The sequence below is a fragment of the Dermacentor silvarum genome, chromosome 5 (genome assembly GCF_013339745.2).
Source record: "Dermacentor silvarum isolate Dsil-2018 chromosome 5, BIME_Dsil_1.4, whole genome shotgun sequence".
NCBI classification, from domain to species: domain Eukaryota; kingdom Metazoa; phylum Arthropoda; class Arachnida; order Ixodida; family Ixodidae; genus Dermacentor; species Dermacentor silvarum.
Window position 1 is genome coordinate 25,489,430 of NC_051158.1, and position 24,675 is coordinate 25,514,104.

Here is a 24,675-nt window from a genome sequence, read left to right on the forward strand (position 1 = left end):
TTCGTTTTCTCAAAAGCTTATATCCGTCTGTCCGAACACATATCACCCAGGCATCCATACCTGTCACTCGATACCTATAATCTTCACAAATAATCCATACGATCACCGCTGTACGCTGCGTAATTCCATGGGCTTTAGCAAGCATTTGCTGCAAGTCGGTAATTCCGTCCCGGTATGGTTCAGTGGGCGGCTACGCCCTCTCTGATTGACTCGAAACGCCAACATGGCAGAATTTGGCAGAACCCGGAGCCTCCTCTCCTATCATTTAATCGGCGCACATCCGAAGCCTAGCCTCCGCTATTTCTACAATGCCTGCTCAGTCACTCCTCAATGCGTGGGAGCTCAGTGTGCTACACCAACCGGCCCAAGTGTCTACTTTATTGGACCAAACCCTTGGTCGTTTTATAACTGTTGTTGCTAGAGCAAAGACAACTTTCGTTGCACACTGCTGCCTCTCCGTATCCGCTGATTTGCTTAAAAAAGTTAAATTATTGGGTTTTACGTGCCAAAACCACGATCTGATTATGAGGCACGCCGTAGTGGGGGACTCCGGAAAATTTCTACCACCTGGGGTTCTTTAACGTGCACCTAAATCTAAGTACACGGGTGTTTTCGCATTTCGCCCCCATCGAAATGCAGCCGCCGTGGCCGGGATTCGATCCCGCGACCTCGTGCTTAGCAGCCCAACACCATAGCCACAAAGCAACCACGGCGGGTGCTGATTTGCTTTCGCGCATGATGTCTCGATGAAAGAAGGTTGACGTGGCTACCCCACAAACTGTGACCAAGTACCGGCAAAGTGGCGCCCTCTAAGTGACCTCCCCCCCCCCCCCCCCCAGTTCTAGAGTTACTGGTCAGGCATCGAAAAAAAAACACAGATTATGTCCAAGGCCGCCAAGATCCGACGCAAGAACTGCACGTTGAATGCTTCACACTTTTCCATGCGTATGCTCGCATGTCCAGCTGGCCTGCGTGTGAACCGCACAGTATAGCTGGCTGCCGCACACAACTGCACCATGTTCAAGCATTCATTAACTATGGCAACCACCCGCATTGGGCCTGCTCTGAATTCCCTTTGTGCCACGTGTCCGGGACGCCTTCTTTTGCCCGCTTCAACGTGGCATGCACATTTCAACGGCAGCGGCGGCAACAGCACTCGGCTCTGTTGCGTGATTCTTGGCGCGCTGGCTGGGTTCTACAAAGAAATGCGCAAAGCAAAGAATGCGGGACACCGTCGACTCCGCGAGCTTGCACTGTAAGTCACATAGACGTTCAGCCCTGCGGTGCCGCAGACGAAAAAGAACTAGCCGCAGCTTTGAAAGAAAAAGAATGTTAAAAAAAGTCGGGAATAACCGTTAGCGGTGCTCCCAAAAAACTGAGGGGGAGGGGGGGGAGGGGGGCTTGTTGAAATAACGATCGTTAGGTGTGACGCCTCTGCGAACAAAACTGCAGCAACGTGCGGCCGTGCGGCTTGCCTCGAGACAAAAGAAGAGACAGAAGCAGAAGTCGAAGCAGGCCAAGCAGACGAACAAGAAGAAGCTAGCAGAAGGCGAACGCCATAAAGTCCTGGCATTCCTCGACGACTTTCGGGCGGCTATTTCTCACCTCTCTGGAACCTAAAGTTCTGGAACAGCTGCTTTCTTCCCTGCCTTATGTTATTTTTCTCGCTTTCGTTTCGTAACCGAACAAGAAGACAAAATGAGAAGACACCAGTAGAAGAGTCAGTACTGTAGCGTGGCCGCGGGCGGCAGTGTGTCTAGACGATGGGAATGAGTTGCGTACAACGGCTAGCTGGGCTGGCTAGCTAGCCAGGCTCTTCTGCAAGAGAGACAAGCGTTGAGCGATGGTGCAGACGGCGCCCCGAAAGAGAAGGCGGGCCACCACGGTTCAACGGCCGTCCCACTGTCCTTGTTGGACGACACGCGTTTCGAGTCCTTGGAGAGAGCGCCCTGTTGGACTCGAGCCTCTTTCTAAGACGAGCACCATCCAGCCCGGTTATGCCTGCCTTTACAGAAGAGGCGTGCGCGAAGCTTTCACAAGAGCCTGCTATACAACGCTTGTACTCCCGCGTGCGGCCCTGAACCCCGTATTTTTTTTTTCTTTGCGCACTTTCATTGCAGTAGTTGTAGTACGTGCATACCTGGCGGCGCGTCATGAAGTCGTTTTGGCTGCCTGACAATAAGATGCGTGCGCGCGAGCGCCCTAGCGTCTTGACGGATCACGCGGCCAGTTATAAATGATGATGTCCTCGAATCCACTGTCTAGGAGCCCTCGTCTCCTGCGTATAGTAGCGTCGTTTTCGTTGTTGAGTATGACGCTGGCCCTCGCTTCGGGACATTGCTAACTCAAGGTGTAGATAGATAGATAGATAAGATAGATAGATAGATAGATAGATAGATAGATAGATAGATAGATAGATAGATAGATAGATAGATAGATAGATAGATAGATAGATAGATAGATAGATAGATAGATAGATAGATAGATAGATAGATAGATAGATAGATAGATAGATAGATAGATAGATAGATAGATAGATAGATAGATAGATAGATAGATAGATAGATAGATAGATAGATAGATAGATCTATGAAACACCTCCTATATCCATAGATCATCATCATCATCAGCCTATTTACATGTCCATTGGAATAGGAAGGCCTCTCCCAGCGATCTTCAATTACCTTTACCCCTTTCCCCAGAAAAGGGTAGCCAGCCGGTATTTACACTGGCTAACCTCCTTGTCTTTCTTTTCCTTTCTTTCTCTCTCTCTCTCCAATTACCTACCCCTGTCTTGCGCTAGCTGATTCCAACTTGCACCTGCAAATTTCCTAATTTCATCATCCCACCTAATTTTCTGCCGGGCTTGACTGCGCTTCTCTTCCGTTGGTTCCCAATCTGTAACTCTAGTGGTCCACCGTTTATGTGCCCTACGCGTTACATGGCCTCCCCAACTCCATATTCTTCCTCATAATGTCAACTAGAATATCGGCTATCCGCGTTTGTTCTCTGATCCACACCGCTCTGTTCATGTCTCTTAACGTTACGCCTAACATTCTTCGTTCCATCGCTCTTTGCGCGGTTCTTAACTTATTCTCGAGCATTGTTAACCTCTAAGTTTCTGCCCCATATGTTAGCACCGGTAGAGTGCAGTGATTGTACAGTTTTCTTTTCAACGACAGTGGTAAGCTCCCAGTCAGGATTTGGTCATTCCTGCCGTATGCATGCACTCCAACCCATTTCTATTATTCTGTAAATTTCCTTCTCATGATCAGGGTGCCCTGTGCGTAACTAACATATATAAACGTACTCCTGCACCAACTCTAGGGGCTGACTGGTGATCATGAATACTTGTTCCCTTGCCAGGCTATTGAACATTACCTTTGTCTTCTGCATATTAATTTTCAACCCCACTCTTACGCTTTCTCGGTTATAATGTCTTCAATAATTTGTCGCAATTCGTCCCCAGTGTTGCTGAACAGAACAATATCATCAGCAAACAGAGGGATATTGAGATATTCGCCGTCGATCCCCACTCCTAAGCCTTCCCAGTCCAATAGCTTGAATACCTCTAAGCGTGCAGTGAACAGCATTGAAGAGATTGTCTCCATGCCTGGCCCCTTTCTAGATAGGTAATTTTCTGCTTTTCCTGTGGAGAACCAAGGTAGCTGTGGAATATTTGTTGATCCTCACTCCCAAGCCTTCCCAGAATAATAGCTTGACTACATATCCGTAGATAAAAGTCGTTAAGCCTATTTCCTTTGAGCCCCAAAATCACTTCTCTGGAGGGACACACGCGTCCCAATTCCATCCGTCTGTCTGCTTCCTTCCACGTAATCTTTCTCTGATGTAGGAGGTCTCTTTTTCAGAGATTACGGAGGGCGGTCTTATGCCTTCCGTCACATATGTCTGGGGTCTAACACTTGAAGACACCGTGATCTGTCCAAATGCTGGTCCAGCATCTAAAGCGGGCGTTGGTCACCTGTTGAGTCTCCGCCCATGGAACTAGAGCTACGCGAGATAGTATTCTTAGTGCTGCTGAAAGCTATTCGAACGGATCAAACAGACAATCATATGGTTTGGCTCATAGACGGTAAGTTCGATGCAAGCCACTACTGCGGTTTCTCCACGAAAGAATGCCTTCACGCTTCTGTTTAAAGGCACATCCATGTCGCAGGGCAAGCTGCTCGAAAACATTTTTTTTTCTATTGCTCTATATAGAATTACGAGCTGGTCGCTTGCAGATAGTCTGTAGACCTTTGTCGAGAGAAAGTGTGTGGCCCTAGTTCCACAAGACGTCTATAGAGAACCTACATACTTCACAGAAAAAGAATACTTCCGTGACTTTCTGCAGACTGACCTCGTATCCCTCCGCAACATTCCTTCAACGGCCCAAGTAAAAAGGGCCGAGGGTTCGCCTCCTTCGCAAAAGTTTATTCTGTAGCTCCTCTCGTACTCCTTTACAGCATCCAGGTGGTATATGCGACTGGAAACAGTCTTTATCCGTTTCGTATTCGCTCCACGATTTTGGTTTAGCTCAACGAGACTCGGTTCGAGGTTCGCCTGGAAACGTTCTCAGAGGAGGCAGACAAGAAAATGAAAACGCGGATGAAAGTCCAGATGGGGGTTGCGGAGAACAAACGTCACTGTGTGCGTCACGCAGCCCTGGTCATCCGGCAAGTGGGACGTATATGCTCCGAAGGCAGTCCCTCTCTCTTTGCGTCCCGGTTTGTCATCAGCCCGCGAGCCACTACCCTCACTAAGCTCTGCACCCCTTTGGGCGTTCCTTCTTTCTTTTTATTATATTATTACTGTATTTATACTTTTCGCCTCTGTCCTTCTGCTTCCCTCCTGAGCTGGACGATTCTATTTTGCTGCTGCCTTCTTCTCGCTGTTCTTATTTTTGGAGGTCATTTGTGTCTTGTTTTTTTTTTTTTTTTTGCTCTTCATTCGTCACCTTCTGTACTCTCTCTCTCTCTCACTTCCTTACTCTCTTCTTCAATGCGTTTCTGCGTGGGCTCCTTCGCTGAAAAAAAAGTTATGACGCATGGTGCCATAAGCACCGAAAGAAAAAGTTTTTCACCCTCGAAGTTCTTCCGTGCGCCTCACCACGTTTTCTTGACGTCCGCCGTATGCTTCTAGCAACGGCGGGCAGCTCGTCATGCCGGCCATTTTCTATCGAGAACGAAATCCCCAATTGACTGTGCTTTCGAGGAAACGGTGGCCCCTTGTCGCATGCGTACTTTCGAGCGTACTTGTAGTGACTGCAGGTCGAATTCAACGCGTATCTAATTCAGTGCAGATCAAACTGAACTAGGGCAGATCGAGCTGAAAGGATTTGAAACCATATAGCTGTAGATGAAATTCAACGCAGATCGAACTCAATGCAAGTCTAAGTAACTTAGGGCAGATCGAACTCGGTGCAATTTGAACTCTGTGCTGCTCGAATTCAATGCAGACTGAGCATTAATTGCAGGTTGAACATAACGCTTACTGAACATGCTGCAGGTCGAACTCAGTGCATACCGAACCTATTGCCGATGGAACTCAGTTCAACTCGAAATGAACGCAGATCGAGCACCGCTACAAGTCGCTTTTTTCAAGCACGCTTGACTTCAATCCTCCCGCTTCGTGCTTCGATAACGCTCAAGAACGTTTGGCGCAAATCAACTTCAGTGGCCATAAAAACTGCAAGGTGTCGTAGCACTATCAGATAGTCGGCAATTCGCTCTTGCTGTGTAGCATGGTGGAGGGTCCAAACATGGATGCAGACGTCTGTACTGCGTCTGCGTGTCTGGGAATAAGCTCCGCGCATGTTCTATTGGTTTCGGCGTTTCTAGTTTAACGACTTGCGAAGGAAACGCTCGTACGAAAACGAACGTAGGGACCTTGCGCAAGCAAGAAGCTTCTTCTGCCAGCGTTGAAATGCTGCAGTAACACTGTCTATATATGTATACACCCGCAAAGCTCAGCCGTCGGTTCGGACAGTCGTATGGACGGAGTATGACAGCCGAACACCCAACGAACGAAGCCGTTTTCGTCCACTAATAAATCATGATTGACCCATCTCGTTTAATTAGTTTCAGGGCGGTCGTTTCCTGAGATCAAAAATCAATGTGCAGAGTGAAGTTCACTGTTGGAAACCGGCAAGTAAATCTACCTAGCGATTCCCCTGTGTGAGAGCAACTGCTTCTCTCATTATTTGACTCCCTTTGGAGAGTTCTCGTAAGTCTTCCCGCCTAAGTTTGAGTACGTGTGGTGAGATTAGGCGTAGACAAATTAAAGTTGCCCCGTCGGTGTGTAGCACTCGAAAAACACTTCACACGCTTTGGGGAGTATCTTTGCCCGAGAGCAGTAATCGTCATCTTGCCTGCTTTTACCTTTTTTTAACACTGAGCGCCCGGTGCTTCCAGTTCATGAACGCGATGCGTGTTATCAGCATGACATGGCATTCTTGACAGGAAAGCAGGCAGCGCCTACGTTTTAAGAAAACACAAGTAAGTCTGTTGAGGATTGTTGTTGTGGGAAAAAGATACACTTCCAAAAGGGTGTAAATTGTTTTTAGAGTGTACGAGCGCTTTCAAAAATTGAGTAATTGCTCCCATGTTTGACTCGGTCTCGTTGACCCCCATCTGAGACATCGATTCTAGGTGGGCGTATAAGCGGAGTAAATTTGCGGCATAACAGAGTATGCGACCACTTTCAAAAGGAAGTAACTGCTTCTCCCATATTGGCTGCCTTTTGAGAGTTCTCTTACACCACCTACCCCCCCCCCCCCTTTTCCATATGAATTCACCCACTCTGGCTGAGCGTAAGCAGTTAAACTTACTCCATCGGGGAGTACACGAGTATCTTTCAAAAGGGAGTAACGGCTTCTGTCTTATTTGACTCCTCTTCGAAGGCTCTCTTACGCCCCCTTTGAGTGTTTAGTACATTCACTCTGAGTGGCTAAAAGGGAGTACTCCTTTTAAGGAGTGTACGAGCACTTTTCAAGATTGGAGTTACATATGGGTTAAGTAGTTAGTCCTTCACAAAGGAATCGAAAGCACTCCATTGTTTTTTTTTTTTTTTTTGTTTTTTTTTTAGTATACCGCTGAAGCAGACAGATGCGTTTTCCGATCGTTTTGTGCGTACTATAGTATCTGGCACGATGTTACCTTTATTTTCGCCGTCCGCATGCATATTTCTGGGTATGCCCATGTATATGGTTCGGCATTATTTTGCTTTGGAAATACTTGCAATGCTACAGTAATTATAGGTGCGAAACAACCGCCGTGGTGGCTTAGCGGCTATGGTGTTGCACAGTTAAGCACGAGGTCACGGGATCGAATCCCGGCAGCGGCGGCCGGATTTCGATGGGGGCGAAATGCAAAAACGCCCGTGTCTCGTGCATTGGGGGCAAGTTAAAGATCCCCTGGTGGTCAAAAATTAATACGGAGTCTCGCATTACGGCTTACCTCGTGATCAGATAGTGGTTTTGGCATGTGAAACCCTAGATTTTGATTTTAATATAGGTGCGAATCTCAAAGGTATCTTTATTGCACATAGCTCAACACCGGAGCCGTTTCATTCTGGTTATAAAGGCACTCTACTTTCAAAAGGGTGACATTTCGTTAAAGAGGCATGTCTATACTTGTTTTGGGGAACGAATATTCAATTCAGTTGCGTCGCTGAGAAAGACGAAAAAAGAAAAAAAAAACAGCCTAAACCACGACATTGTTCGTCCCAAAATCTGCAGTAAAACAGGTCCTGTTTCACAATCCAATTGTGCTCCAATGTTTCCTATCGTTCATGGCGATATAGAGGATAACGCAATTAAACTTTCATAAAAGTAGAGAAGTGAGAGATGGGAACAGGCAGACAGGCAGACGGATGGACGGACGGACGGACGGACGGACGGACGGACGGAGATAGATAGATAGATAGATAGATAGATAGATAGATAGATAGATAGATAGATAGATAGATAGATAGATAGATAGATAGATAGATAGATAGATAGATAGATAGATAGATAGATAGATAGATAGATAGATAGATAGATAGATAGATAGATAGATAGATAGATAGATAGATAGATAGGAAACTGAACGAAAAAGAATGGATGAAATAACTCTACCATCACCGACGAGCGAGCTGCAGAACGGAGAAAGGAACTAGCCCAAAGTTCACAGCCGGTCAAGGTCTTCCCTTGGCACATGACGGGCTAAACCGCGTCGGTATACCGGTCGTACGCCCTTCCTCGGTGAAAAAAAGCGCGAGAAGAAACTTTCCAACACGAGATAAAGTCGGAGACGAAAGCGGTGATCAAACAAACATTCCCGAACTTCAACGAAGAGAGAAAAAAAATCAAAATGTGTGGGAACACGCTTACGCGCATACGTCGAACGGTTTGCGGTGGAAACCTCGCGTCGTCTGCTTCTCCGCATCAGCCGAGGAGCAGACGAAGACGCATGCAGACGGACGCGTGCAGACGGACGTATATGCCTGCTTCGTCTGGCACGTTACAGCCCGTCTGTTTTCGGTTCCCGGAATTTGTTTCAATTTTTTTCCCTCGCAGTGTTATTCTAACCCAGTTTCGCGGAGCCATTGGCCGTTTCATTTATCGCTGTTTGCTTTTGCTCTCGTCTGTCTAGTTTTTGTCGTCTTGACGTTTCGCAGCCGCGAGTCTGAGCCTTCATCCGCCGTTTTTTCGTTGTGTTCCTTGTTTTGTAAACAATGTCGCTTGAACGGACAGGTTTATAGTGCCGCGCGAAGAAAGGATTTCGTGGAAACCGATAGAAAACTATATCAAGTACTCGGCGTTACGGAGTACTTTTTTTTTTAAACCACACCGGTTACGAGGCCTAAAAATCACACCGGTTACGCGAGCCCCCAAATTTTGAAGTCTGCAATCTAACCGATTTCATGGCCACAGGCCACGAAAAGTTTAGGTATATATGTATACCTTGTTCTAATTGGCAACTTTTACGTGAAGCCAACCCTGTTCTAAAGGGATGGTCATAAAATGCGCCATCAAGTTATTGGTGTTCCGCAAAATGGCGGCCATGATGCCACCGTTCCTATCGAGCGCCTCTGCAGTATGGCAAACGCATGGCGTTCGATGTTCATTTTCACTACTCTGACGGTCTCTGAGATGAAATGGTGCGACGCGGACGCCACATGTGCACCTGTATAGCTGCGCCCTCAAAAAATTGGCCACGCGAGGTAACCTTCCCAAGAGACCCTGCGTCGTTAATTTTGCTGTCTTGCGCCGAACCGCGCGAGACCGTTGCGAGCATGTACGCCAGCAGCGACGCGATGTCTTAATCCTAACAGACCTATATGTCTACGAACGGCGAGGGGGGGGGGGGGGGGGGGGCATGTTTACAGACACTTTGTCGTTGTCTAGCCTCCTAGCTTCTGTAGCTCATTTATCTGTTTCCTGTCACCGAAGCCAAGGTCAGTCTGCGCGTGAATGACGTGGGAAGCCAGGAAAAGTTCTGGTATTAAATTTAAGAGACTTGGGAGGGCTGTGTGAGATACGAACGTTGTTTGGCTTCCAGCCTCTGACTACCCTGTTTACCTCGTCGGTGCCATTTTCAGCATCGGACTGCGTCCCCTCTAGCGACCATCAAGACTGCCTGACACATCCATGCGTAGATTCAACCATGCAAAGCGCACGGTCACCTATGCGCAGTTTTGTTACCAGTCGTGTGCTGCAAGCTTTCTTACTTATAAAGTTTTTAATTCTATTTTGCCTTTGGTTAATTTCGCCGTAATGGGTTTAGTCAATATGAAGAGAAAGAGAAGGTCAAACTTCTCTTTTTTTTAATTTCCCGCTGAAATCCCAGAGTTGGTAGGTTTAGTGTGACGTCACAGATTTCAATGTACGTTCTCGTAGCTGGGCCGTTGTGGCGCTGTAAAAGTTGTCGAAGCTTGATAAGTGCAGTTTTTTTTTTTTTTGCTACTTTAGAATACAACGTAGTCCACTCTTACCGATTAAGGGTTAAGCAAGCACGAGGAGGTGCCGTCAAAATCAATTGCGTCACGATGAGTTTGTGCGGGAACTTCAAGATGGCGTCGCAACCTGCATTTCGTTTTTCTGTCCTTTTTCTGTTTTCTGTTGCGAAGGTTGGGTGTGTGCTTCTTTTTTTCCTTTTTGGCATTGTACAGAAGCGTAACTTACTAATACAGCTCAAATTAATTGTTTCTCTCTTTTGTGTCTCTTTGAAAGTGAACTCTAAAACTGATGAAGTATTCTTTCAAAGCTCCATATTCATGTATTTGGCTGGAAAGGTCTACAAATGGTTGTTTGTACTAGCCGTCGTCCTGGTGGTTCGTTGTGGAGAAAACTAATGCCAAAGCTCGCGCTTTCTTGAAGTTTGCGCCATAACGGCACGGCCGGCCGGTATGTCAAAGTGAAGTGACATGTTTCAAAGTATAACATCGTATTTAGGCTGCTTCTGCACGGAATACATTGTCGGAACTTCCTGGCAATGCCAGAATGCGATGAAAACCTTCTTTATCAATGAGCAATTAGCTGGACCCGAGTGAACGCTGTCACAGTCCATATGACATCGATCACCGCGGTAGATGCTTGGTACGGAAACTTTGATTTAGCGTCGACACCGCGGTCATTCGTTTCGGCGTGTTCTCCGGGTTTCCAAGACTCCGGTCTTGGTAAGCTTGACCATTTCAGTATTTGACCAATTTTACCAAACGCTTGACGATTTCGGTATTTGATAAATTTGATTTATCAGTGAAGCCTTACTTTATTCATGCGCGGAATGTAAAAACGATTGTGCACCGCGCAGATAAAAAAGAGCGTATCAAAGAGGTGAATATAGACGTTGCTTCAATCAGAACTTGTCGCATTACGTGCTACTCCCGCAAGAAAACTGCATAACTATTCCCCAAAAAGCGAGTTGCGGGCACCGCACAAACCAGACAACGTGCATTAATTTTCTTGTCGAAGACATTTCTTTCGTAAAATGCGCAATTAACACTGCCGGTTTTTGTTATTCGAAAGGCGCGCCCTCTCTGCCTCAAACTTTACTTTTTTTTTTTTTTTTCGAGATCGACGCTAGGTGCCGCCAGTTACGGCACACCTAGCCGACCACCACGTAGCGTTTATTTGTCCACACGCGCGCTCGTGTACGGTTTCGCCAAGTTCGGTGGATTCGCGCTGGCATGTCCGCGACATTGGGCAGCTGTTGCTTTCTGCTGTTTGCTTGCTCGTTTTACGCTGGGGCGAGCTCTATCGTTGCATCGTCTTAGGGCTACCGGGGTCCCACTTCTGCCACACCTGTCATCGTACTTTTGTGTTTCGGGCAGGCCGAGTGCCTCTCAGTGCCCGTGACGCCTAAGACTGCGCCAAGTCGGCCACATCCGCAGCTGTGACTTAACGCTAGCGTCGTCTGCCCACTCCAAGGAATGGCTCCCGTACGTAGTTCTCTCGGTTCTGTAACACACACACACACACACGTCTGGCCTTGCTGTTTATTTGTTGTTGACAGGTGTAACCGAGTTGAATAATCTGCCCGCCTCCGCCGAATGTACCCCTATTGGTGCCGCATAATCAGGCAGCCGTTAAAAGAGTGAACTCCAATGCCGCTTTTTGCCTTCTGCAAACTCGTCTGCCAAGTGTCGAGCAGAAGTTAGCCAGACGGCCGCGACCGCGTCTGCATTATGACGGAACGAACTAAAAGAAAGAAGAGAGGTTCACGAGCGCACTTCACGATTTTATCGCTGGTGCCGTGAAGTACTGCTATCAATCGTTATCTGTCCCGGACTTCTCTTGAAGGATGCCGCGAAGGAGTTTCGTTGCATAGCTAGACGAAATACCTTAGAGTACGGCGCAGTCCGTAACGTACGACGTTATCCCCCATTGCTGTGTGGTTTCTACGGCGACTGCAGTCAGTCAGTGTCGGTCTTGCCGTTTTGTTCGATCGTGCAAGGAAGACTCGACGTAAGACCAGTTTTTTGAACGTTAGCATTTCGCGTCGGGCCCAGGGTGGTGGGCGCGAGCTCGCGAGCTTCGTTAAGGGAAAAAAAAAAAAAACTGAAAAAAAGTAGGGGTCCAAAAGAAAAGAGGGGTTCCTTAAATTGGGGCCGCATTGTCGACGACGCCGGAGCTGCCGCTTGTCGCGTTGGGCGACGGCCAGGATCGAGTGATTTACACAGCCTCGACACAGTGATGCCGCCGGAACACCGAACTTCCTTCATTTTTTTTCTCGAACTTATTGACGACGGAGAGCGCGGAGGTCTTGTCGCGGTACGTTTCGAAGGCGACAGACCGAAACCCCTTCCTTCCACGCGCCGTGATCGCGGATCGATAGATTGCAAGCTGCACGACTGTCGCATTGATGAGCAGCGTTATCCATTTCGTGTTTGCGGCGAGAAAGGCGCGCCACCGCAGTCTGCCCCTGCACCGAAGTCGGTGCGTTTTAAAAGAAGCGTCAGACGAGCGTCGTCTGTTGATCGCCGTCTGTTATGCGTGCACCGTCTTCAGTGTCGTCTGGTATGCCTGCGTGCATTGTACTACGCGCGCGGCCGTCTGCTGCTGAAGGCGTTCGGCCTCCGCCGCCGTATTCTTGTCTGACCAACGAACCGACGCGAACGGAACAGCACTAGATTGTTGTGCGCGTGGTGTTTTGTTTTGACACGCCCGAAAGGTCAGCGGCTTCTTTCTGAGCCGTGGGAGGTTGTGAACAGAGAAACAAGATAAGAAAAAAATAACGCAGCCGATGTTGGAGGGTCGGGCGGGGATTAGGAACAGACCAGCTTGCACGGCGGTGCATAGTTGGTTAAAAAACGTTAGGCGATTGGTACGAGGCGCGTCGGAAAGAGCACTCCGTCGGCTGGGCCGAGAAAAAAATAAAATAAAAAAAACGGGGGCTGGGGGCATTAACTTGTTTGCGCGTCGTCGGAACGCCTTCCTGTGGATTGCGTTGCCCGCCGGAGCTGACCATGCTGCTAGCCGGCGAGATTTGTTCTCTTTTCGAAGAGTTTTCGAGAAACTCTTCGCTGACGCTTCCATTTCCAACAGACTGCAGTGGGTTTCTAGGTGTAGCTGGGGGTAGACATAAGAGCGAAGATGTCTGCAAACTTGCAGGGAGTAGTGCTGCTCCCCATCTCGCAGCACTCTTGTCCCTCAACATCAGTGTCAAGTTAAATGTTGTGCCTGGCCTGTGCCATTAACCCCCCCCCCTCCCCCTCCTTTCGAAAGCCTGACATGACTGATTTCATTTAGTACTTTTTTTTTCTGCCACTTCTCTCGTCGCGATACCTCCGGTGTAAATGTTTGTAAATGTAAAATGTGTAACCGTGTAAATGTAAAAGCCTCAATGTAAATGTTTTCTGTATGAAACCGCGTCTAGCAGCGGGACAGGGGGGGGGGAGGAAGGCAGTTAGAGCGATGCCAAATTAAATTTAAGGCGTCCAGAAAATGCGAACCTGAACGACACCTCAGCCACGGGAGAGGGAATTCTCGGAGAGAAGGGGACCTTGCTGGTGGCAGCCGCCACTTCCTTGCGTGCGTGCGTGCCGAATCTTGGCGCCTTGCTTCTTGTCCCCGGGAGACTTTGATTGTCCCGACACTTCCTGATATTTTTTTTTTTAATCTTTTGTCGCCCATCCCCGGGGAGGGCACATCGTCTTGCGCCCGCGATGCTGCGTACAGGGAAGCAATGGATGGGGAGCATGGCATATTTTTAGACGGTGTGAAGACTTGATTTTGAACCTGACTAACTTGGCAGGACCCCGAGGTTCCGACATATCGGAAGGTCCACACCGTCGTTCACTCAGGGCAGGCGGTAAACATGCCTGTTGTTGTTGTCTTGGGTGGGTCAGTACAGTTAGTTCGTTGCGTCGTAGATAGCATGCATTTGGTTAGGAGAGCAGAGCGGCTCGTTACATAACAATCTGATGGAGTGTAGTAAAAGTATTCGCGAGTTGGCCAACCTCCGAACTTCTGCCAACATTCTCGCAATGTTCACGAAAGGCTCGGTGCTATATTTGTGCATTTTCTGCACCGTGTTAGTTCTAACCATTACTGCCGGCTATATTTTTGCCGCACATTCTGTATCCTGACTTCCTTGGGGCTGTATTTGTGCAATTTCTGCACTGTTATTAGCTGTAACCTTTACTGCCGGCTATATTTTTTCAACACTTTCAGTATCCTGACTTCCTTGGTGGTGTACTTTTGCATTTTCTGCGCCGTGTTAGCTTTAACCTTTACTGCTGGCTATATTTTTGCCTCCCTGCCTGTATCCTGACTTCCTGCAAAGAAGACAAAGCCTTTCAGACCGTTATGGCTGCTTACGAGCGGCTTTTGCAATGGCTTTTGCAGTTGCTAGCGCTCGTCTCCTTATGAGACTATGGAGAGGCTGGTGTGAGACGTGGACTGAACATTTGAGGTTGTGTGCTTATCTATATCATGCTTGCAAGATGAGCACAGCCAGGAGTCTTGAAAGAACAGGCAGAACTCCTTAAATTACTGGCCGTACTGTCTCACCAGGAGTATTGGAATGGCACCTGCCGTGGTGGCTCACTGGCTGTGGCATTCTGTTGCTGAGTTTGAGGTTGTGGGTTCGATTCCCACCTACGGAGGCCACATTACAATGGTAGTAAAATGAACAAATGCACTTACATTCAGGTACACATTAAAGAGCCCTGGGTGGTCCAGATTAATCTGAATTCCCCGCACTGCGGCGTGCCTCACAATCGGCTTGCAGTTGCGACACGTAAAAACCCAGAATTTGATTTAATGAATCTGAACCAAAGGCACTTCCAATATTTCTCACTCCTCCCCTCAAAATCCTTGTCGGGATTTGTGAACTGTGTTTTGTTGTGGGCCACGTTGCTGCATCTTGTGCGATGTGAGTGTCTTCTTTCTTTGTTCTTTGTCGTTGCTTTACTTTACTCTTCATAGCCTGTCATCCTGTTCTTTCTTTCCTTTCCTTCTTCCTGTATTCAACTTTAGTTTCTATTCCGTTTCTATTCTGGCAGGTCTTGCGCGCCCCTCTCGGTGGCAGTTGCCACCCTGCTTCTTCCGTTATTTTCCTCTCTGTCTGTCGTGCTTGTTTTCACATCGAATAACAATAGTAATCCCCCCTCTTCCGATCACCCGTACAGGTGCAGGGGACAGCCGGCCCGTGTACTGGGGCATCCAGCTGGACCAGGACCTTCTGGAGACTATAGTGTCCATCTACCCGGAGTGGTTCAGGGACTACAACCTCGGCATCATGGCCGAGCAACAGCAGCAGCAGTCTCCCGCGGGGTCCTCGTCCTCGGGTGGCGCCGGTGACGGGAGCGCCCCTTCGCCCCCCGCCCGTGTGGACGAGGCCTCTCTGCAGCAGGCCATGGACCGGAACAAGGAGTGTAAGTGGCGCCCCCTTTTTCCTTCTGCACCTGAACAGTATCTCTCAAACTCGCATGGCGTACCGCCGTGGTGAAGTACTAGTTGCTGTTCCCAACTGTCGAGCTAGCTCTCCTAAAGTCAAATGCTGTAAAGTCCCTGTGGGTGGAACTTCATGCCGAGATGGGGGAACTAAGAGTGTACATACATCCAGAGATAGATAGAAATGTGGCTAGTAAGGGGACGGAAAATGCTTTAACCTCCATGCATGCATCAAGCCATAGTGGGTACGTGCCGCCTATGCACTACTCCATTATGGCTGGACAGATGAATGGCTGGAGGTTATGAGCATGTTCTGAGACTCTCGATAGTGGCAGGTGCCAGTTAAAGTCCCCGGATGCACTACTCTTGCTCAGTAGCATCTCAGCAGTATTTTTTTTCGCAGGTGCATGGAATGTCAAACCAATTAGAGTGGTGTAGACACTTTCTTGTTAAGATCGCGTTCCCATGGGGTCAGCTTTTGTCAGTGGTAGTGGTGGGTGCAGTGAAGGGAAACGTTCAAAGGACGTGCAAATGCAGTGTACATTACAAGAGAAAAAACAAGGTTTTAAATAACTTGTTTTTGGAAAAGCTTCATTTGCACAGCCATGACTATTCTCATTAGCATGACAGATTGGGACAGTTGGTCAAGATGACAAGGACAGAACACGGTAACCGTGGGACACAGGGTTCTTAGCTTTCTGTCCTTGCCAGAAGTAACGCTGCTCGCAGTGGAATGACTACGCTTTCTTGGGATGCTCCGGACAAAACGGCGATGCACATATAGACCGACACACAAATTGTGTGTGTCGAGGATCCTAGAAGCTTTGGTATTTAGTGTCATCGTAGTGTCAACAACAGTTACACCGTGATTGCCTGTTATTTAAATATGTATAACATAACATTCGACTGAGTAAAGATTCTAGTTCCAGATAGTGTAGACATGGGGAGCTCCTATGCGAAATTTTGTGTCAGAAGTATGAGCGAATGCATTGCGGAAAGCTAGCAAAATTTGACTTTTTTTTTATACTAAAACGGAAAAAAAAAGGGAAAAAAATTCGGCCATTGCCGCTCGTCAAAATGGATGTATGACCAAGGATGGGCAGTTCCTCAAGTTGACCTCCCAAGATTAGGCTGTGTGTGGCACGCTGAAAAATTTCATAGGTGACGTGCTCACACACGCGCCATATCTACTAAACACCAGGTGCATGCATTATCTGCTTAAGTGCTGTTTACAGGCTGCTAGTAAGAAAATTATACAATTACCAGCCCTGCAGCTTCGTCCAGATTGCTCGAGTAATATAGACTACTCATCTGTAACCAATTTAGCTCAAGGTGAAATTTCATTGCAGTTTCCCTTTGACTGCCACTCCTCTGTATACTCGTTTTGTGTTTTCAACGCATTCCCTGCCTCTCAAGGAGCAGCTCGTGCAAGAAGCAACATTGCATATCTGTTGTACCATCTAAACACAAGAATCTTGTCAGCTAAATTTTTTTTAGCGGGTGGGCCCAATGTCTCAGTGCTCTGTCGCTCTGTGTCGGCAGAGCTTCCATGGCAACCCAGTGTCGTAGGTCTGTCTGCACTTTGACAGACTAACGAATTTGTTAACTGTTGATGAATTCTGCACTGGGAAGAAAGCAACGACGAAGAACCAGTTTCTAGGTGGCATGAAATGTCCATGGTACCAGCATGCAAAAAAAAAACCCTGAGGGGCCAAGGAGCTGTCGGAAAAAATACTCGGCAGTCAAAGGGTTAAAAAAAGTCTCGTAGACAGCGGCGCCCCCTGGGTGGCATTCTGGGAAACTGTGCACGAAACAGAAGTACTTTTGCCAGACACCTCCCAAGCACACTTGACCAAACTGTGCTGGGAATCAATTCGCATTTCTCTCCCTCTCTCTCTCTCTCTCTCCCCACCTCCTCTCCCGGCGTGGACTGCAGCGCTGAAAGTGAAGCTCATGCTTCGGCGACCCATCACTCAACTGGTGGAACAAGGCATCATGCCATGTGAGTGTTAGCTCTCCTTTCGTCACCGTCCTCGTTGCCAGCTTAGCTGCGCCGCCGCTCGAGCAGACGACGGGCAGTGGCGGCTTGGCAAAGATTAACGCCACGCTGCCTCCGTCGTCTGCTCGTGGCCGGCCAACTCTGTGCCAGTAGCAACTGCGGCGGCGGTGGCGGCGGCTGGTGCGACCTTTTCTGCGGTGATTTTTTGCGTAACCTCTCGTGGGATCGTTGCATTTTTTTTCTTTTTTGCTGGCCCTCGTTTGCGGTGTCATTTTGTTCATGGAGGGGGGGGGGGATGTTCCCCCCTCATTTGCATGGCAACACAGTCAAGTGCCCGGGAAATTAGCAGCGGCAACGGCTCTGGAAAGCTCGTGCAGGCCGGCTGCTCTTTAACGTGTGGGGTGTCGTTTGTACATTTTACGGTTGCCAGCGACCACATCTACTTGACTGGGTGCCAGCGCAGTTTTTGGCGCGACTCAACCTTCTAAAGGGACATTTTGCATGCGCAATTAGGGCCCCCTTTGTGTGTTTGTTTTTGTGTGCTATCAGGACATTTTGCATGTGTAATTAGGGTACATCTTATTTGTTTGTTTGCGTGTGTGTGTGAAAGGGGTTCTTTTTTTTTTCTTTTTGGCAGCTTTCTTGGGGCAACCGCCCTGTTGCTACGTCCGTCGTTTTGTTGGCTCATGGTTCCTTGGGTAATTCAGGTTGCTTGTTTAATGTGCCTGCAGTCTTTTAGGATGGCTTAATTTGCACAAGGAGGATTGCTTGTTTCTGAAGTTCAGAAATGTCTCAAAAGGGGGGGAGGTTGACTTCACACACAAAGCAGTTCATTTTTAACACATGCAGTTGTTAACTATACCACCATGTGTTTCTCTTTAAACGGAACACAGTTTTTTCAATTTTTTTAGAGTAACTCCTAGCTTGTGCTCTGCCGTTTCTTTTTTTGCAAATAGTCTACTTGTCTAGCAGACAGTACGAGCAAGAAAATATTCAACAACTTCGCTAAAAAAACAAAGTATGCTAATTAACTTTTTAAATACTAACTTAGTGCACATGTTGTAATTGCGAAATTGAAGTTGAAGAGTAGAGCGAAGATATGGGTCTGTATAGCAGAATTGGAGAAATTCAAAGACTAGGAGGTATCCGTCCCCAAAATGTACTAAAGAATGCCTCAGCAATACAGGTTATATTGTCTCAAACTGTTAGAGGCACGCTTCTAGGAAACATAACTGGAATGCCCATGTTTCTCTCAAATAGTAAAATTATCATTGAAACATTTCTTGCTGCTAAGGTCTGCCTAGACAAGCAGGCTATCTGCAAAAAGTGGCAGCGCATAGATTCTTTTTAAAAAATATGTTCTGTGTGAAAGGGAACACCTGGTATGTAATACTTGTGGTGGAATTGTGTTCATCCGTGATTGCAGAGCCAATCAAGGTTGCACGAATTGTTGTGCGTGTTTCTTCTTTGCTGGAGCGAGGAAAGCACTCCAACCTGCAGTCCACCGCTTGTAAAAAGCGGCATGCTACGATAATGCATGACCATGACAGTCTTTGTCTTAAAGCATTTTCAGTCACCCTGGCATCCTTCCATTTAGGGTACCTTAAGGCAGTGATGCATAAACAACAGTACAGACGTCCACACTTCTGTCTACAGTACTCGAGCGCCGCATTGCAGAACCAAAGAAGTAAAAGAACTGAGTGAAGTGGTACAACATGTGATGAAGAATAGAACAAACTAGTTCTTAACTAGTCCTGAACAAAGTATTTTTCAACGGAAGTAATACCACAATGGCCGCGATGTTCAGGGCGCTGAGATGGTGAACACGTTGCTGTTTTTAGTATTCACTTGGCCACCTTTGGTCCCAAGCAACACCCCTAAAACTAAACAGAAAAAAAGACAAATTGCAGCTTAGTGTGCCAGCAAGGCACTCAGAGGGCTTATGCAAAAGTGCGCATACGTCAGTATGAGCGTTGTAGTCGCCAAAGGGGGTAATGTAACGCGACGACACAACTGTAACGAAACAAAACACAGACAGGTACGTGTCACCTTGCTTTCTTTGTGTGTTGTTGCGCTACATTTATACATCCTTTAGCGAGCACCAACTTAGCCAGCAACATGTCTTCCTGTTGTAGCAGCTGCATTAGTAGTACTGTTTTACGTCGAAACAACATGGACGTGATGAATTATCGGACATAACAAAGTAAATCTGAAATGCTTCATTGATATCAGATATCAGAATGTATGCTTGTATTGATATCAATGTATGTAATGTATTAATATCGGAATGTATGCTTATAACAAATTCTGGATATAATGAAAGTACTTTCATGTTGAACGCGACTTCGTTCTGACACATTCGCATTCCCTCTGCCATTCTCCATGTTTATTAGATCTGCTTTACGGGCATTGCGATGTTGCCCTTGTATTTCAACGAATGCATAAACACCGTTTCTGTGTCCTCCTTCCGCTCTCTTCTCCCGTGACTCTGCGCAGCTCTCAAGACCTCTCCCGCATTCCATGAACAGAGGAAGAACCTCGAAAGGGCCAAGGTCAGTGCTCAGAAAAAACCAGCGGGCGCGCCGCCCTGTGGGTTTTGGTACAACAATGCTGCCTCACTGTGCCACTTCCTCCTTTCCTCCTCCCCGACCCCAAACTTTCCCCCTGTTTCTTCAGATGGGGGACTACCTCAAGAACAAAATCCAACGGAGGCCAGATCGCCAGGAACTCATACAGCAACACATTCTTGAAGGTGAGGGAATGGTATACCTACGCGTACTCTCCCTCGTTTTCTACGTTTACACATCCTGGCCTACCCCCTCTCCCTCTTTCCCTCTTGCCTTTCCTCCACTTTCTTCTCCCTGACCCTTCTGTACTTTTCTCCGTTTCGTGTTTCTTTTTTTTTTTTTTTTTTTGTACAGCACATTCTTGAAGGTAGGGGATACACGTACACTTCCTCGTTTTCAATGTTTATGCACACCCTCGCCTCTACCTCTCTCGCTGTTCATTTCTGTGGCCCTTTTAGGTCTTTTATTCTTTTCCGTGTTCCTTTTTTCTTTCTTTTTTTCTGAGCAGCTCGAGAAAGTTGTTAGCTGGACGCTCGCCAAGTACCACCACCATGTTTGGTGGGCCCTCGCCGCGAACCTAACAAGCGCAGCACTTTCATTGAGAGTTGTAGGAGATTCTTGAGCTCGCCCCTCCTTGGCGAGAAAAAGAAAAGCACCGCTTATTTGTTTTGTTGTGCTCGCAATGAATGCACTTCCTTCGACACTCCTCCCTTCCCCCCCACCCCCACCCTCCATTCACATTTATTGCAGTTCCCTCGGAAGCACAGTTATATGCAATCCAATAGTCGCAGATGTCTTGCTTATCTCTGAAGCGAATATTTTTTTTCTTCTTTTCACTGCATGGATTGCCACACCTCACAATGAGTTTATGAAATTTTACAAGAGTGTGGAGACCCATTTCCTGCAGGTTCTGCAACAGTGACTTGTGAAATGTGTTGTCCATGAGTCATCGCCCGTAGTCACTGGGTTTGTTAGTTCTTAACATCCCTGAATGCGTTTTCAAAGTCTTTCATAGACAAATTCCGCATCATTTTTGTGTCATTTTTTAACCCTTTGATGGTCAAATTTTTTGGCAAAATGCAACCCCCCAGGGTAGATTTTTTTTATTGCTGATTTAAATTCTTTGAAAGAACCTATGTTGAAAAAAAATTGTAATTTTTTAGGGCGACCGTAAAGTGATGAAAAAATTGTTTGTGTTGTAGAATACACAATGTTTATCCATGAATAAAAAGATAAGTGCGCTGAAAAGTGGTTGCGTGCACGTCCAGAAACCGAAGCAAGTGAGAAGCCTTCGTCTTATCGCCAACAAGGTGCGATAGAGCTTTTGTGGTCTCCAATAAAGGAAACGCAAAAATGGCAGCATCGTTTGTGTATATGCACGCCTGTCCGGGAACATGTGTAATCGCATCGCGGTGATCGATAAGCGATCAAGTAACAAGCGGTCAACCTATGAGAGATTTGAAACTAGATAGCCATCAGTTTAGCGTGTGCAACAAGCGGGACCCGCTGCAGGAGAAAGCCGAAACTTGCCGCCGCCGCTTGCGCACCCGCATGCGCGAGCAATAGCTGATGCGCCGTTGCCATAAACAAAAAAAAAAGGAGAGGCATTGGCACAAGTAAAAAATTTCACGTGTTCCCGTCGAGTGGTAGCACGTGCCAAGCGAAAGAAATGATAGAAAGAGACGCGCTTTTTAAATGTACAAGCGATGATGTACATGTACGTCATTGACCCTGATAGGGTTAATAGGATTAGTGCGGTATTCGCGAAAAGCATTTTTAGTAGGGCTGTCACTTCTTTTTGTTTGCCCGCTCATGCTTAGCTTTTACCGTAATTCTATTTCCAAGTGCGTGTTTTCATTTCTTTCATCTGCTCTTTCTTCGGCACTGCTGCATCACCGCAGACACCACGGTGGACCCGAGCCTTCAGGACAAGCAGCGGCAGTTGAAGAAAGCACGGCTGGCCGATGGCCTCAACGACCGCCTCTCTCACCGGCCCGGACCCCTGGAGTTGGTCAAGGGCAACATCCTTCAGACGGATGCCACATTCGCACAGGCCATCAAGGGTGAGTTGTTCATAGGGTCAGGTCACTTTTTTTTTTTTTTCATTGGCCATCAAAGAAAGAGCTAATGGGTCATGCTGCATGTGGCAAAGGTCACGTTGCGTTGACGTTGTGTGTGACACGTGACAGAGTGGATGGTTGGTTATTCACATTTATCGTCGATGAAGTGGTGCACTGTTGAACCTCGCTAATGTGTTCCTCGCGGTTATGTTTTCCTGCTCATAAAGTCACTGAAGTCTGGTCCCTGTGACACCAAGAGCATGTTCACACAGTATGTTTTCCTGAATGTTATGGTGTGTTCCTTTCGGCACTGAAGAGGAGTTCTGCTGTACATAGTGTTGGTGTTCTTTCAGCAATTTCTCTACTGACAGGTGTAATTTTTGAACCTCTTTGTGGTGGAAAATACCCGAAAACATGTAAAGAAACGACCAGACAGGAAAGTGCATCACTCGCAACTAACTTTATTCAGAAGACGAAGACGGGTGTGCTTTCCAACCTTCTAAGTGCTGGCAAAAAATCCAGAAAAGCATTCAGAAAATGACATTTCCTTTAATTGCATTTAATTGCAAATGCAGATAGCAAATCCTTTGCAGTTTCGAAATATATATAACATGGGGGTAGTAAATTGACAACTTGTGTCTGAAAAATACACGGATGTTAAACGAGGAGGCACATCTAACTTCGTCCACTGCCACACCGTATCAAAACTACAGTCTTAGTCGGCGACATCCGAGTCACTGGGTGCATCTATAGCACTGTAAACACTGTCATCGCTGCCAATGCTTTCATGCAGAAGAAACAAATCATCTTCGGAGCTTGACAACTTAAATGAAAGCCACACTTCCGCGATGGGTGCGGCAACTCACAACTGGTAGTTGCCATTTCTGAAATCTTTGCCAGACGAACGTAGTGTGTAGGCCCCCTAGTGCCCAAAGAGGGAACACACCAGAATGTCATATTGAATTGGACAAGTGTGGCCTGTTACTGGCACTTGGAAGGAGTGCCCAAACACATGAACGACAGATTTTTTCTTGGCACTTATTGAAAATAAAGTTGTAACTGAGTGAGACCGACTCATCCATAGAAGTTTTAAAGGGTTACGGAAGGTGCCAGAATGCGCGAACACATTAAAGGAGGCATATTACATCAGAAGGAAAAGGATATTTGTATCGGCTACATGTCTGTGACCCTGGGAACATGAATTCTTCCCATGTCTGTTGAAATAAGCACGTATTTTGACAAGGAAAATTCAGTTGTTTTCGGGGTGCAAATGTGCTCGCATGCACTGGCCCCTTCCTTAAAGATGGCCCCTTCCTTCGCATGCACTGGCCCCTTCCTATAGTAACTCATACCTTTCGTGTGAGTTACTTGTAAACAACGTTCTTTCCTGTTAGGTCGTTTCTTGGCATGTCTTCACGTTTTTTTCCCACCGCAAGAAGTATGACTCAACTAGCCCACCAATAAGTACGTAGTAATAATTTGCCAACCACTCAACGTTCACTTCTAGCTACAGGAGTAGGTGCGTGTTTCTAGGTAGCACCACGTTCATCATTTCGCTTGGAAACATCCGGCTGACTCGCATCGCAGCGACCGAATGATGGCTGGTGCATTGTGCCACTGAGAGCAAGGTCGTGGGTTCGATTCCCAGCGGCCGCTTTTCAGTTGTGGAGGAATGCCGAAATGCTTGCGTGCCTGACTTCAGTGCGCGTAGTCGAAAATCAAGCTGGAGCCCTCCATGAATACGAATGTTACAGCCAACTTGTTGCGTTGAGATGTTGAACCCCTTTCGTTCGCTCACTCACCAACTCGTTCAGTCAGTCAACCAGCCAATCAATCAGTCAGTCAGTCAATTAGTTAATCAGTGAGCCATTCATCCAATCAATGAATTAAATGAGACTTTCGATTACTTAGCAGCTTTAGCCGGTTCAAGTTTGCAAAGGCAATGTGTTGCCACCATTGGTGTTACAAGCTATCGAGTTACCAGAGTTTTAATTCTCTTTATAATATGCAAATAGGAAGGTGCCAAGTGGCATAATTTAATGTAGACACAAAAGTTTATTTTGGCAGGTTAGCATTGACTTGAGTATCAGCCTGCGTTTTGGCATTGTGAAATGTTTCATTTTTCGTATCTCTTCATCTGCAACTCTTGTGGGATTCACGCCAGGACACAAGGCATTTCGAAAGCGGCATGAGTGGCAGGGTTCTTTTGGCTCGCAGCTGCAATGTAGCGCCTTCGCAATGGCCGTTGAAAACCGGCTGCTGCACGCTTATCACAATGCGCATGCATGTCTTTCATGAAGCAACCTGTTTGTCACCGACCTGGCTTGTTCTGAAGCAGCAAAAAATGAAAGAGTGTGTGCAACTCGAATGTTATGCAAGTATTACACCATTACAGATTCAGGTTTTGGCATTGGAAGCGTGTTATTTTATATCGTCTAAAGCAACATGGAACTTGAAAAAAAAAAGAAAACTGAAAGCTGCAGTAATGACCTGCAAAATTTCACCACTCTCAGAAGTTAAGCAGACAGTGTGATGATGGGACCGTGAATACCGACAGATAAATGACTTGCACAATCTTTGCACACTTACACAATATTCAAATTGACCAAAGTAGAGGCATCATCATCATCACAATCGGCCTGTAGTTTGGTTCCACTGTGTCATTGT

The 24,675-nt window shown here is 47.0% G+C and overlaps 1 protein-coding gene across 1 annotated transcript in view; it reads left to right on the forward strand.

The window, feature by feature from the left end:
- Positions 1–24,675, forward strand: part of LOC119453105 (myocardin-related transcription factor A-like) — a 271,833-nt gene that overhangs the window by 216,007 nt on the left and 31,151 nt on the right. The window contains 5 exon segments of the mRNA XM_037715105.2: positions 15,118–15,363; positions 17,319–17,384; positions 19,878–19,933; positions 20,058–20,133; positions 21,850–22,011. Of these exon segments, the coding sequence (XP_037571033.1) occupies positions 15,118–15,363; positions 17,319–17,384; positions 19,878–19,933; positions 20,058–20,133; positions 21,850–22,011 (606 nt within the window).